Consider the following 14,674-nt stretch of genomic DNA (forward strand, 5'->3'; position numbering starts at 1 on the left):
TTCCTCATCACCTGTTGTGCCATGGCACGGTGCACCTGATGTCTCTGGGATCAGGCATCAGTCTGCAATCTTAGGATGGAGCTGTGGTCCTGCACAGGACTCCTAAAATTGAGCCGATGTGGCAAATTGGTGGAAGGGAGGGAACTCGAGTCTGACTGGCAGCAAAGTGCCTTTTCTTAGAACCCGCTTCCCAAAAGGGGGGATGCCCTTGGAAGTCCATGGCAAAGGAGAGGAAGTTGTACTGAGGGAAGTTGTTTTTCCACAGAATAGCATTGAAGAGAAACAGAAATGAGCCATCACCCAGCTTTAGTTTAATTTACACCTTCAGTGTGAACCATTAGTACAGAAGGTCGTTCCTTTCAAATGCGTCCCCACATCCCTTTCAGCAGGAGAGTTTCTAAATGTTTCCCCATCCCTTTCTCCCAAAACCAGGCAAACCAGGGCCAGAGAGCAGGAATGGGAATGCATTGACCACAGCAACCCACAGCTCACTGCATGGAGGGGGGTGACAGGGACCAGGCAGCACGTGGGGCAAGAGCCTCCCTCCACCTGCTCGGGGGGAAACTTCCACTGAGGATTGCTGTCTGTGGAGCAGGTTTGCCCTGGGCTGCCTCTCTTCAGGTAGCCAGGTTGCTCCCACTCTCTTCCAGGCTGTTTGTTCAGGTGGAGCACAACTTGCACAATGTTTTCCAAAAGAAATGAAGCAGCAGGATTTTTTTTTTTGGACCACCCTGTGGTAGCTGTGCATGGGTGTAGTTTGGATGCCTCCACCTTCCCTGGCAGGAAGCAGTAACCTGGAAAGCATTTGGGAACCTGACATTGCAAAATCTCCTGTCACCAGAGCCACTGCCTGGAAATGAGTTTCTCAAAGGGTCTCAGGATACCAAGGCATGCTTGAGAAGTGAGCCAAAAGCTTGGAAAAGGGCAGCAGGGCAAGATCACATTTTGGTGGACTCCATGACGTCCCAGTCCTGGCTGGTGGAGAAGCTTCTGGGGCAGGCCAGCGGGCTCTGAGCCACCAGCTGGCTCCTCCTGAAGCTGCTGATGGAGCACCTCAGGGAGCCCAGACGCTTCCAGAGCCTCAGCTGGGGCTCACTGGCATCCAGGGGGTGGTGGGGCAGGCACTCCTGGGGGCCGGACAGGGACCGGCCCGGCGCCGCTGGCTTGCAGAGGGTGACAAAGGTGAGTAGGGTGGCCAGGACCAGGAAGATGCAGACGAGCCCGACGATGATGGGCAGCCAGTCTGTCACCTCCGGGAATGTGGCACTGGGTGGCACTGGCTCCAGAAGCCCAAGGAGAGGTGGGGTGGGAGAGGTCCCATTGCCAGAGTCCTCTGTGCTCATCTTCCCTACAGGGTGATACACAGAAGTTACCACGTGGGAGCTGGACAGACAGCCACCCCCTGGTTAAACTGATGGATTCTTGATGTCCAGGATACTCCCAGCCATGTTTTCAGTGGCACAGGGGGGGCAGGAGGTGTCCATCTGCTTTGCCAGGAGGCAAAGCACAGAGGTGGGGTTTACATTTGCAAAGTGCCACCCTGAACTGAAGTGCAAAACCACCTGGCAAAGAAATCTACCACTATTTACGTGTGGCACCATGGCCTCTGGGAGAACACTTTCAGGGAGCACACACTCATTGCATGAAGATTTTCTGGAAGAAATAAATATCCAGGTACTACAGAAAGCTCAAAATCCTCCCCACCCCTCCCCACCCCAAGCTGCTGAGGTTTGGTTCTCCTCTGTTCTCCAGAAATGTGGGTTTGTTGAATTGACTGTCATTTGGGGTTTTTGTGATTATTCTCCCGAAGAAATTGGACAGTTGGTTGAGCCTGTTCCCTGATAAGTCCCCATCAAGCTGTGGTATTGTGCTAGCACTGTCTTTATTATTTTGCAACGGTGAAGAGTAACACCCTCACCCTACTCGTGCCAAAAATCTTCATGCCAGGCATTTTGCTGACCCACTTTCAGGCTCAGTCTTGTCACTGGTGATGCAAACCAGCTTCCCAAAGTGCTAGCAGTGATAGCTCTTACCCAACACCTGGTGGAGACTGTCCTCTCCCTTCTCCAGCGGGTCAGATCCTCCCAAGAACATTTTGCACCCACTTTTTTTGCTCACGTGCACACCCCCAGCCCCAGCCAGGCTGTGCCAGAGGCTGGCATCTCTCCAGATGGAGATGAGGAGATGAGGGCTGGGGAAATCCTGTTTGTGCCAACCCTCTGCAATGCTCCTGGTGCTCCAGCCTGTGTGCTGGAGGTGAAGCTATATTATGCTGACTTTCCTGTGGAGATGTGGGAGAGCTGTCTGACTGGTCTGTGGCTGGGCAATCTCCTGGTAAGCTGGGATTTGGATTGAGCCAATTTAAAACCAAGATCTTAGGAGGGGAAAGGCAGGGCTGCAGGGGCTGCCAGGGTCTCTGGGTCTGCTCTTGCAGCCACCATCCCAAAGTGACACAGGTGTGTGTAAGGCAGCAGCCAAACATTCACCATAAAAGATTCCAAAAAGTGGAGAGAAGACATCAGTGGCATGGTTTGAGTCACTAAGGGTGTATCACCCTGCTCAGAGCTTGGGGGTCTCTGGGGAGATGGTGCTGTTTCCATGGGTCAGGGCCAGGTCTGTGCCTGGAAAATGGGAAATGCAAAAACAAATGGGTCAGCGTTTGAGAGGGTGAATCCCTGTGTGCACTGCAGGCAGTCCCAGGGATGGAGCTCTGGTCACCTCCTCCTCCTCCTCCTCAGTGATGTTTTCACCTTTCTTCACCCCAAATGTATTTTTTTTATCCTTAACCAGCTCCATCCCTTCCCCTCAGCTTTGGGAACAGAGCAGCAATCCCAAGGACGCCCTGCTCCACGGACAGGCTCCTCTGTGCTGCCCAGGGCAGGAGAGCCAGCAGGCAGGGCTGCAGCGTGTCCCACACCACAGGCAGCCTGAATCAAGGTTTCCACGGCTACCTTAAAGCTGGCATTTACCGACTGCATGTGGTGACCTGACATTGTTCCTTGAGAACCAGCCAGGGGGGCGTGGACAATTCCTTCAGGCTCTTTAATTCCTTCAGGCTGTTTCTGCTCCCTTGCTCATGGCTGCAGAGTTTGTCTTTTAAATTCACTTGACAGTGTTCCATAGAAACCCATCAGGAGGGATCACACCGATGTTTTCCCAGGCTTTTGCAGCCATGCCCTGCTTCTCCTCACACCCAGCTCAGCTTTCATGGCATTGCCCCTTTCCAGCATCACTGTCCCACTCAGGCTCCATATTCTTCACCCTGGTGGGTTAAAAGAGGTTTTCCTGTCCTGGAAATCCTCCCCAGAGGTTCATCCCTGCCTGATCAGCTCCAAATCTGGCACATCCCCATGAGCACTCGGGCTCCAGCATTGACCACGAGGCAGATGAGGATCAGAGGGGAAAAAAGAGAAATTGAAAAAGGTAAAATGCCCCCAAGAAAGGTGGAAAAGTAGAAAAAAAAGAATGATTCTCGTGCATGAGCAGCAGAGAGGGTTATTCTGCCCAGCACTAGGCACTGCTCCCTGGCCTGGCCCAGCTGCCTAGCTTGGCAGTTTTTTTAGCATATGCTCTCCCTCCCTTTCCTCAAACTCCTGCAAAGAAAAGCCTGTTTTCAGGCACTGCCTGTGACACAGCTCCCATGAAAAGCAGCTCTCATTCCCCTCCCCAGCTTGCTTAGCAACACTTTTCCTGGAGCTCCCCAACTTTTCCCAGTGCACTAAATCTTTCCACGGGCTTGCAGGAGGAGGTGATGCTGGGCAGTACCAAACCCGCGGCTGCCTGACCCCCCTGGTTGGGTCCCCAGAGCTGTGAGTGATGCTGCTCCCCATCAGCCTCGCTGATAAACGGCAGAGCTGCCTCCACAGGACCTTCCCCCTCTCCCATCACCGCGAGAGACAGAGCAACTCGCCTGGGAAGGGAGGGGGGATGCCTGACCCCGTGCCCACCCCAAACTTCGCATCCCCACCCATTCCCAGCGCTTTCCCCAGGCTGAGGGCAGCAGCTCTGCAGCCGGGGGTCTGTCTCAGCCCTGGGGGTGACCTAAGGGGCCGGCAGTGGCTTTGCCACGGGGGTTTGGGCTCCCTACCTCTCAGCAGCCGGCCGAGCCCGGGCTCTGCCTCCCGCACTCCTTGTGCCTTGCCGCCTCTCCCACCGCGCTCTGTCGCCTGCCAGCCCCCTCCTCCCTTTGGGGAGGGTGGGACAGAGGTGGCAGCCGGGTGGGGACAGCCTGAGCTAGCAAAGCCAAGGGGCCCCGAGCCCCTTCCCGAGCATTGCCAGCGCTGCAGTGCCCCGGAGCTGTGTCCTGCCGGAGCTGTGTCCCCTGCTGGGGTCGAGCCCCCTGGGATGCGTTTCCTCAGGATTTGTCCCTCTAGGATGACGAAATGGTACAGTCGTGGGCTGAGCCCCCCGTGGTGGGAGGGCTGGCACCTGCCCTCCACATGCCTGCTCCCACTTTTCCCAGAAAATCGACTTTTTCCCCATTCTTTTGTTGCCCCTCCTCATCCTTTCCTGACACCTTTCCCCCAGATGGGGCTGTGACAGGCTGGCTGTGCCTGCAGCCCACCCTGCAGCAGAGGGATAAAACAGGCTGGAGCTCAGTTTGGCTGCACCAGGTGTTCTCCACCTGCAGCAGAAAGAGCTTTTCTCCCACTGCTTGCCCTGCTGTGCCATTGTTTTCCCAAGTTTGGGACAGTTTGTCAAAGTACCACCTTTCCTTTGGGACCTCAGCAGGTCAAAGCTTTCCCCAGGCTGCAGGCTGGCAGGAGCACACCTTGCTTTAGTTCAAACTCCTGATTTTTAATAAAAAACAAACACCTGGGCTGACCCATATCACCTAGTTTATGTAGCAGAGCTTCAGGCTCGGGGTGAACTGGGAAGAGCATGGCCCAAGGGCTGTTTGCAAGGTGCAGTTGGCTCATCCTGAAATGCACTCTCCTGGGCACAGTGGGGCAAGGAATGGCACAAAAAGCTGAAGAGTTTTGCCTCCCATCCCTTTGTTTTCCTGCTCTGGCTACGTGATAGCTTTTCCCTGTGCCATGCCAAGGCAGCTGGTGTGCCTGGGCATCGCTTGCCTGCTGTTGTGGGGCCCATCCATCCCATGGGAGAGGAGACAGCCCAGCTCTGCCTCAGGAGCCCAGCAGGTGAAAGAGCTGGTCTGGGAGGGAGAACTCCCCCCTGTGAAAGGAATTTCTTGGTGAAACGTGGAATAAGCCACAAGCAGGGTATAAACTGGTCTGGAATAGAGGAAAAGAGCATGTGTGGGCACAGGGATGAGAAATCCAGATAGAGGTCTGGATTTTCCAAGTTTTCTGCTGATGCAGGGGGGCTTGGTGGAAGGGAGCAAGAGCAGTTCAAGGTGCCTTGAACTGCTCAAAAAACCAGGTTTCAGAGGAGCATCTCTGACTCCTGTGAGTGTTGTGTGGGGCTGGGGGTGAACGCCCTCACCATTCCCACTGCACGTGCATCCTTTGCAGCAACCTTTCCTCTTCCCTGCATAAGTCTGGGTGCAAACCTTCCCAGGTAAAAGAAACTGCTGGGTGGTACTGTAGGAAGAGGCAGAAGATGCCTTGCAGAGGGAAGCAGGGAGAGAATAAAGGCTCAGGCATTCCCTGCATCCTCGCCCTGGTGATTTGTGAGCAGCCACGCTGCGGTCGAGCTTTGGGTGCTTTGTGGGGAGTGGGTTTTGCCAAGAGAAGATGCAAGGGCTCAGTGCCAGCTGGGCTGGAAGCCGTGCTGCTCAATGCCAGGTCCTGCTTCCCAGCTGCTGACTGCTGGCTGGGGTTTAGGGAAAGCACTGCAGTCTTGTTCAGTGACACCAGAGGGGACCCGTGCCTTGGTTTTCCCAGGGTGGATGGCAGACTCGGTCTGTGCCGGGGCTGTGCAGTGCATCAGAGCCTAGGGCTGCTCCCACCCCTGCTCAGGAGCTCACAAGGATGCTCTGGGCTGCTTGCATTCACATTTCCTTTGGCAGTTTTTCCATGTGCTGCTGCTTGGGTGACTCACCAGGATGCCATGGGCTTGCTGCCCACCAGGCACGGGAGCACCTCCCCCTGCCCAGCAGCACCACTGCTGGGACAAGCATTGGAAGGCAAGGCAGGACTGATGGAGGCACTTCCTCCAGCACACAGACCCGTGGGATCTGTGGTGTGTCCTGAGGCTCAGCTCCCACCTGAGTCCAGCAGCCAAGGGCTCCTGAGCCCACTGTCCCTGCTGTCCAATGACGAGGGCAGGGTAACTTACTTTGCTTTGTATTTGGTGAGCTCCCCAGCTCAGGTGGAGGAGAAGGATGTCCAGCTTTGGCAGGGTAGGAGGACTCGTCCTAGTCTGGAATTCTCTGCCTTTGACCTCTACTCCTCTGCTTTTCTCATGAAGGTGAAAGCCACCGATGCGGACGAAGGCATTAACGGGAGAGTGTGGTACAGGATTGTCAAGGGTAAGTCCAGGTGCCCCTTCGTGCAGCAGGGAGTTTGTCCCAGCTCTGCCCAGCCTCAGGAGGTTGAGCTCGCCATGCTTTTGCACTTTGGAGCCCACAGAACCATTTCTCCCAGCCCTAAGCAAAATTCAGCTTTAGGGCTCATTGCTGGGGAATGATTTGTCGTGGGTGGACAGCTAGACAGAATCCTAAAATCACAGAATGGTTTGGGTTGGAAGGGATCTTAAAGTTCACCCCATTCCAACCCCCTTACATGGGCAGGGACACCTTCCACTACCCCAGTATGCTCCATGGCCTTGGACACCTCCAGGGATAGAGCAGCCTCTAGGCAACTCCTCTGGGCACCCTGTGCCCGGGCCTCACCTCCCTCACAGGGAAGAATTTCATTCCAATATTCCATCTATCCCTGCCCTCTTTCAGTTTGAAGCCATTCCCACCAATCCTGTCACTCCAGGCCCTTGTCCCAGGCCCCTCTCCAGCCCTCTTGGAGCCTGTATGGGCACTGGAAGGGGCTCCAAGGTCTCCCCAGAGCCTTCTCTCCTCTCCAGGCTGAATAGCTCTCCCAGCCTGGATCCAGAGCAGAGTTGCTCCCGCCCTCAGAGCATCTTTGTGGCCTCCTATGGGCTCACTCCAACACATCCACATTTTTCTGATTTGATGAGATTCTGTAGCTCCTCCTGGCCTGATCCAGGGCTAAACGCTGATGTAGCTGAATCGGATGTAGCCAGAGGAGATGGGGCTGGGGTTTTGCTCAATAGTCTCCCTCCAAAAGAGCCTCCCCAGGGAGGGCTCAGCGTGTCACCAGGGTGGGTGTGGAGGCAGTGGGCAACATCCCACTCGTTTTTTCCCCATTTCCAGGAAATGAGCACAACCACTTCCGCATCAATCCCAGCACGGGGCTGGTGATGCGAGGTGTGCGGCACCTGGACAGGGAGCAGAACTCCTCCCATGTGCTGGAGGTGGAGGCCTACAACACGGAGCAGGGGCCCATGAGGAGCTCTGTGCGGGTAAGGACCTCGCAGCCCCCACGGGCCGCGCGGCAGAGCCGCTCACGCAAAGTGTCCGCGATGCTTGGTCCTTTCCAGGGCTTGCAGTTGTACAGGAAATCAGAAAGATCTGGCATGGAATGTCTCTGGGGGCTGCTCATGGGTAGAGAAGAGCTTGTTGGTGGGGGGTTTGTTTAATTTTTCTTTTTTCCTGTGAAGTTTCGGTGCCGTTAGGTTGCTGAGTGGTGCAGCAGTCACTCAGAGGGAGCCCTGCTTGCTCAGTGAGATGTGGCTCTGCTGCTGCGAAGAAAAGCTGAGCCTCAGCCTGTTGAAAACCATGTGTCCTGGCCAGGCACTATTTAAATAATCCAGGACCTAGTGGTGACAGTCTTCAGCTGCGGCACAGCAGCTTCCCACGGTTCCCACGAACCCAGCCCTCCAGTTGCATCTATTCTTAGACCCAGTGGTGGGGTGGGCTCCGGCTGAGTGTGAAGTGCCCCCAGCACCAGCAGCAAGCAGAAAACCAGGAGAAGGAAATGTGTTCCCTGGGGAAACCAGCACTGAACTTGGAGCAAAATATTTCCCAGCGAGTCGCCAGCGTTTCTGTGTTGCGAGGTCTCCAGGGGTTTGATCAGGAGATCCCAGAGGATGGAGGAATTAATGTACCCAGTGTACCTCCCCCCAGCAGGGAAAGACTGACTCACTCTGACCCACAGGGCTTGTTTAAATCTCTGATGTTAAACCCCTTCTCTTCACTCTCCATCACGTGGTGTTTGAAGAAGAGGTTGTCACAGGATCATGCAATGGGTTGAGTTGGAAGGGACTTCAAATCTCCCCTAGCTCCAACCCCCCTGCCATTGTTAGGGACACCTCCACTAGCCCAGGTTGCTCCGAGCCCTGTCCAGCCTAGCTTTGAACACTGAAATGTTTCTCCATGAGCACCATGAAGGGTTTGTTTCCCAAGCTTGCCCGGTTCACGCGTGGTTTCTCCGGGGCTTCCCAGGTGATCGTGTACGTGGAGGACGTCAACGACGAGGTGCCGGTGTTCACCCAGCGCCAGTACAACCGCCTGGGGCTGCGGGAGACGGCGGGAATTGGGACCTCGGTGGCAGTGGTCCGGGCCACCGACCGAGACACAGGTGGGGAGGGCAGGGAGGGAAGCGCCCAGGGTGGGGGAGGGCGGTGAGATCAGCCACCGCGCGGATCCCGGCTTGCCTGGGCTGAAATCCCGTGGGATGGGCTCTGCTGCGGGGAGGGACCAGTGGTGCCTGCCTCTTTGGGGTGCTTGGTCCAGCCAGCACCACGGTTCCTGCTCCCTCCCCAGGGAACGGGGGTCTGGTGAGCTACAAAATCGTGTCGGGCGCGGAAGGGAAGTTTGAGATCGACGAGAGCACGGGCCTCATCACAACCATAGAGTACCTGGACTACGAGACCAAAACCAGCTACCTGATGAATGTCTCTGCCACGGACCAAGCGCCCCCCAACAACCAGGGCTTCTGCAGCGTGTACGTCAGCCTGCTGAACGAGCTGGACGAGGCCGTGCAGTTCTCCAACAGCAGCTACGAGGCTGTGATCATGGAGAACATCCCCCTGGGCTCCGAGGTGCTCCGCGTCCAGGCTCGCTCCATCGACAACCTCAACCAGATCACCTACAAGTTCGACCCCAACACCAACCCCCAAGCTCTCTCCCTCTTCAAAATCAATGGGATCACGGTAAGCAGCCGCAGCGTGGACCCTCCTGGCCTGTTTGGGCACTGTGACCTTTGGTTTTGGTGGCCAGCACAGCTGTTGCTCATGCTTGGCAGGGTGTGATCACGGTGAAAGGCCAGGTGGACCGAGAGAAGGGGGATTTCTACACCTTGACAGTGGTGGCTGATGATGGAGGACCAAAGATTGACTCCACAGTGGTGAGTAGCTTCTCCCAATTTCCCCACCATCTGCTGTCCTCTCCCAGGACATCCTGTCCTAGCTGAGCTTTCTGCTCCAGCTTCCAGGGTCTAGAAATATTGTTTTGGGGGAAAACCTGCTAAAACAGTTTTGAAGGAGGTAAATGTAGGGGCCTTGAAATACTCCACAGTGGTTTGTGTTTCAGAGGGTTATATTTAGCAGTTTCACAGGCAGCCTGGCAGGGGCTGATTTGCATTTCTCTGCCGCGTGCAGGGCCAGCCCATGGGTGCCGATGGCTCTGCTCTCTGTACAGCACCATGCTCTTGTCTGAACCTCTCCCAGGGTGAGGGGCAGATATGCCAACGTCAGCTAGAAAAAATCAAAGGGATGCCCCAACACTGGAGCCTCCAAATCGCTGCAGAGGGGTACCCATGACCCCTGGCACTGCTGTGGTAGGATGCAGGGTTAACCCACACTTCCTCATCCCTCACTAACTCCTCATTGTTTGTGTTCTCTGTTTCTCCCTCTGCTTCCCTCCAACAGAAGGTAAGCGAGTTCGTCGTGCTGGGGAGCAGAATCCCTCCCAAGGTGCACACTGAGGGACTGGGGTGAAGGTCTCCAGCCTTGTCCCACCAGCACCAGCCTCCCTGCCACCCCCAGGACGTGGGGCAGCCCCATGAGCCCCGCTGCTGCCGCCGAGCAGAATCCCGGCTCCCTGATCTGGCACTTGGGACAGCAGCTGCCGGATCTGCCGCGGTGGCTGAATGAGCTCTCCCTGCTCCTGGCTCTCAGTTTTGAATTCAGCAGCAACAATAACTGAATCACCCCAGGGCGCACAGCTCGCTCCCCAGCTTCCTCCCGGGATGTTGTCGCATTCAGCCGGGCCGCACCTGGGAGCTTGGGGCACCCATAAATAAATCCCCGGGAACAGAAAGGCGCTTCCTCTCTCATTTCTCTCTTGCCCTGCAGCACTTTAATTACAAACTCGATGAGAGCATTTCCTCTGTCCAGTTGTGGCCAAGGTAGCCAGGTCCCCTTCGAGCATCATGTGCCTTTTTCCAAGAGGGAGCTCAGGTCTCCTCCACACCCAGCTTGCCCTCATTGAGTTAAACACACTCAGCTCTGCCTTCTTTGTGCCTTTTGAGCTTAGAGCAAATCCTGCCTGACCCTGCTGCTGTGAGCATGGATGAAATCACTGCTAGTGAAAAGTTTAGCAGGAAAGGGTCACCCTGCAGCAGCCTGAGCTGCTCTGTGCCTGGCTATTTGGAGGATAAAAAACAGAGGATGTTCCACAAAAAAATACACTGCTTGAGAGATGCAGCAGCCTTGCACTGTTTTTGAAGCCTCCAAGCGTCCCTCCTCCCCTCCTCCTCCTCCTCCTCCTTTGCAGGCAAGGATGTCACTTCAGCTCCCGGGCTCAAACAGCTGCCTCATTCCCACGGGGGATGGATGACACGCTGTTGGCACCTCAGAGGGGTGTGGTGTGTTGGTTGTGTGCCAGGGCGTCAGGGTGGCTGTCGTTGCCCACTGGGCAGGGGTCTGGCTCCTGTCCATGCCCTGAGTCCCGTGCCCCCCTCACAGGTGACCATCACAGTCCTGGATGAGAACGACAACAGCCCCGAGTTTGACATCACCTCTGACTCGTCTGTCAGCGTGGCCGAGGACAGCGCCGTGGGCAAGAGGGTGGCCCTGGTGCTGGCCCGAGATCCAGATGCAGGCAGGAACGGCCAGGTAGGGAGGGAGACGTTTGGATGATGCTCTCAGACACATGGTGTAATTCCTGGGGTTTTCCTGGGCAGGACCAGGAGTTGGATTCAATGATCCGTGTGGGTCTCTTTGAGGCTGTGTGTAGTGTTCCACTGACATACAAATCTCCCTGCCAGCATCCTCCCAACCCCTTCCCTCTGTGTCCCTGTGAGAGCAAACTCTGGTCATTAATGCCAGTGGTTTTGGGGGGGTTGTGCAGTGCGTACCAAGAGTCCTCAGGCAAGGCAGCAGGAGAAGTAAAGCATCGTCCTTGGGCTGTCTGGGACAAAGAGCTCTGTGGAACAAGTGTCAGAAGGAGCCCTGCAATCTGAAAACCAGCTGTGGCCTCTCCTGCCGTGGGGGCCAGCAGCAAAGTCCTTGGCAGGCTGAGCAGGAAGCTGTCTGACATTTGTTATTTTCATTACCCTGCAGACGAGCATTAATGAGGTTCCATCACCCGTAGTGGCAGCATGGGAGCTGCCTGGGGGGCTGGCCCCATTTGCTCTGGGGGTGCTGCAATAAGTCAGCACACCTGTGGATCCCACTACATTGGACCTTTTCAAAAAATGACACATGCTGGGGAACATGCTGGATTTATTTTTGTAGGGTCTCCTTTCCCTTCTTCCTCCTCAGCATCACTCTGCCTGCCTTGGATTTCTTTCCCTGTGATGTTTCCAGGTGACTTTCTCACTGACATCGGGGAATATCGGCCGGGCTTTTGAGATCCGTACCACCAACAACACCTATGGCGAGGTGTTTGTGGCACGGCCGCTGGACCGGGAGCTGCTGGATCACTACACCTTACGGGTCAGCACCAAACCACCCCCCTCACCCCTTGGGCTTCTGGTTTGAGCACCAAGGCTGTTTGCTAGGAGCTGTGAGCTTCAAAATAGCACTTTTTTCCTCGGAAATCCACCCCCGACCGCAGATCCAAGCGTCGGATGGCGGCGTTCCCCCCCGGAGGAAGGAGCACATTCTACGAGTGAACATCCTTGATGTCAATGACAACCCCCCTGTCATCGACAGCCCCTTCGGCTACAACGTGAGCGTGAGCGAGGTGAGCACCCAGCTCCTCTCCTTCCATCATCCCGGGGTCCCACAAGGCAGGTGGGAACAGCGGAGTGACCCTTGCAAACATCACCCTGGGTCATTTAAGCATTAGTGGCCCTGTGCAAACCTCATCTTTGGTCATCTGATGGTTGGCAGCCCCTTGCAAACCTCACCTTGGGTGATGCAAGGCTTGGTGACCCCTTGAAAGCCTTCACTGGTGATGTACTCCTCGTTTTGGGCTAGGAAAAAGCTCTACGAGCAACTTGAGCCCGTGAGGCTGCAGGGACCAGCCGGAAGGAGACGTGGCTACACACCCATGGAAATGCCACCTGAGTGACACAAGAGACGGTGTGGTGCAGAATAAGAATGGCTTTCAGGAAGCAGCTTAGCAAGGGCTAGATAATTAAGCAATAAAACACAATCAGGCATGAAAAAAGACAACTTATTTCCTGACAGTTTAATTCCTGTACTGAGGCAGGGGGGGATTCTCAATTTGGTGATGAAAAATGAAATATGAGTAATAGCCAGTGCCACTTAGCTGTGAGGAACTGCTGCTCATGATTTATAGCTTGGCATTAAGGATAGTGCCCTGTTAAGGTTTTCTTATCTATTTAATGCATGTTCAGAGCAGGCTGAAGAACAGAATTTCTGTTTTGATTTTCCCCATAATGGGACTATCCAAAAATAATTAGCCGAGCTCTGGGTCCATTACACGGCCTTCACCTTTGCACATACTGTGGGTTTTATGTTCTTCCAGGCTGTGCCAGACTAGATTAGACCTAATGTGCAACTTTCTGCTGAGCTGCCGGGTGTTGGGGCAGCGAGTTTGGAGCCCCAAGCACATCAGTGCCCTCTCTATATTAGAATGACATTATTAATTAGGCATTTCATACGTGATGAGGCTCGTGGGATTCATGTCGCGTATCTCCGCAGAACGTCGGCGGCGGCACGGCGGTGGCCCAGGTACGCGCCACTGACCGGGACATCGGCCTCAACAGTGTCCTCTCCTACTACATCACCCGTGGGAACGAGGACCTGACCTTCCGCATGGACCGTGTCACCGGCGAGATCGCCACCCGGCCCTCCCCGCCGGACCGCGAGCGCCAGAGCTTCTACAGCCTCGTGGTCACCGTGGAGGACGAGGGCAACCCCTCCCTGTCGGTGAGCCACCAAAATGGGCCTTTCGGGGGCAGGATGGGGCTGGGCAGCGCTGTGGGAGCGAGCTTGGCACTGAGTGTGGCATGTGAAAGGGGAGGAAAGGCACAGGGTGTGATGTTTTGGGCACTCGGGGTCCAAACCTGCTGTGCACGGATTTGGTTCAGAGTCTCCTTCGATGCCTGGTCGTGCAGGACCCTCCCTCACAGTCGTTCAGCAGGCCTCATCCCCCATCTCCAAATGCAAAAAATAGGAGCATCCCTATGGGGAGGTGTGCTGGCTGCTGCTGCCCTGCTCACAGGGTGCTGGGTGTGGAAGGGCTCCAGACATTGCCCACTCGTCTCAGTACTGGGAGTGGCTGGAGCAGCAGCTCAACCACAGTTCCATTCACCATTGACATGCTTGTCTGCTGCGGTCCTTGTGAATGAGAAGAGCTCTGGTGATTTTGACAAAGGCCTGGAGTGCCAGGACGAGGGGCAATGGCTTCAAACTGAGAGGGGGTTGATATGAGAGCTCACCCATCATCCCATGGTCTAGGGAAGTGACTGTTTTGCTTGGGTCATTGTTTGTGCCTCTGAGGATGACTCAGAAAGTTGAAAGAGCAAATACCATGTGGGCCATTTTCCAGCTCTGAGTCCCTTCTAACCCCACGTTTCTGCAGAGAGGTGACTGAGCACCCACGTGCACAAATGGTGAGATGAGCTGACGCCTTGTGTGACACTGCCATCCTTCCTGTCCCCCACCTCCACCTGCTATCTCTCACCATCTCTGTGCTCTGCCTACAGAGCTCTGTCTGCAAAGCCCTGCTCTACATTTTGATGAAACAGGTCGCAGCCAGCAGTGCAAACTGTGGCTGTGATTCTCACTTCAGGCTTTGCACTCTCAGCTCCTCCCTCCCGGCTGGTTCACACTCCAGCTTCTGCATTACCGTCTTTTCCATTAGTTGTACTGCCACTGAGGCTTAAACCTAGCTGAGTCTCTTCCCCCAGAATGAGAGAAGGCTGTGCTGTGGCTGCACTGCATGATGCCACCAGCTCCTCCTTGTCCCCATCACTGCTGATCCTGGTGTGCTGGGGAATGCCGTGTGCTGAGCTGGCAAATCCCGTTGCCGTGGCAATGGCCACTTCCCTTCCCAGTGCCAGCGGGGACAAGTGGCACAGCTTATCACTCCACACTGCCCAGGCAGAGTCCCAGCAGCCCTGCCTGTCCCCACAGGCCCTGCTGCGTGCCCACCATGTCACGAGCACACGTTATGCCAGCAGCAACAATCCGAATCCCAGCCACACAAAGTGCCCACTGACCCAGTTCCTGAGTGGAGAGAGGAGTTTTGGCCCTTTTCAGAGCTCGAGGAGGGCTCAGGTCTTGTGAAAGGCTGTCGGGCGTGTTGCTGGGTGCCCCTGGCCTCACGCCTGGCTGG

At 55.6% G+C, this 14,674-nt stretch overlaps 2 protein-coding genes across 2 annotated transcripts in view; one reads left to right on the forward strand and one right to left on the reverse strand.

The window, feature by feature from the left end:
- CDH23 (cadherin related 23) overlaps window positions 1–14,674 on the forward strand; it is a 189,188-nt gene that overhangs the window by 142,901 nt on the left and 31,613 nt on the right. Inside the window, exons 28-37 of the mRNA XM_053949428.1 lie at window positions 6,373–6,433; window positions 7,292–7,440; window positions 8,423–8,558; window positions 8,744–9,132; window positions 9,225–9,326; window positions 9,850–9,852; window positions 10,888–11,037; window positions 11,731–11,859; window positions 11,981–12,109; window positions 13,036–13,263. Coding sequence (XP_053805403.1) covers window positions 6,373–6,433; window positions 7,292–7,440; window positions 8,423–8,558; window positions 8,744–9,132; window positions 9,225–9,326; window positions 9,850–9,852; window positions 10,888–11,037; window positions 11,731–11,859; window positions 11,981–12,109; window positions 13,036–13,263 — 1,476 coding nt within the window. The remainder of the gene's footprint in view (window positions 1–6,372; window positions 6,434–7,291; window positions 7,441–8,422; window positions 8,559–8,743; window positions 9,133–9,224; window positions 9,327–9,849; window positions 9,853–10,887; window positions 11,038–11,730; window positions 11,860–11,980; window positions 12,110–13,035; window positions 13,264–14,674) is intronic.
- On the reverse strand, window positions 290–4,212 carry C8H10orf105 (chromosome 8 C10orf105 homolog). The gene is made up of 2 exons (XM_053949431.1): window positions 4,088–4,212; window positions 290–1,348 (listed from the first exon to the last, which is right to left on the reverse strand). Exon 2 carries the CDS (start codon window positions 1,341–1,343, stop codon window positions 939–941), a length of 405 nt encoding a protein of 134 aa, XP_053805406.1. The 5' UTR covers window positions 1,344–1,348; window positions 4,088–4,212; the 3' UTR covers window positions 290–938.

Source organism: Vidua chalybeata, chromosome 8 (assembly GCF_026979565.1).
Source record: "Vidua chalybeata isolate OUT-0048 chromosome 8, bVidCha1 merged haplotype, whole genome shotgun sequence".
NCBI classification, from domain to species: domain Eukaryota; kingdom Metazoa; phylum Chordata; class Aves; order Passeriformes; family Viduidae; genus Vidua; species Vidua chalybeata.

Bases quoted from the DNA above. Each gene is read 5' to 3' on its own strand.
- C8H10orf105 (XM_053949431.1), bottom strand. From the start codon at position 1,343: ATGAGCACAGAGGACTCTGGCAATGGGACCTCTCCCACCCCACCTCTC.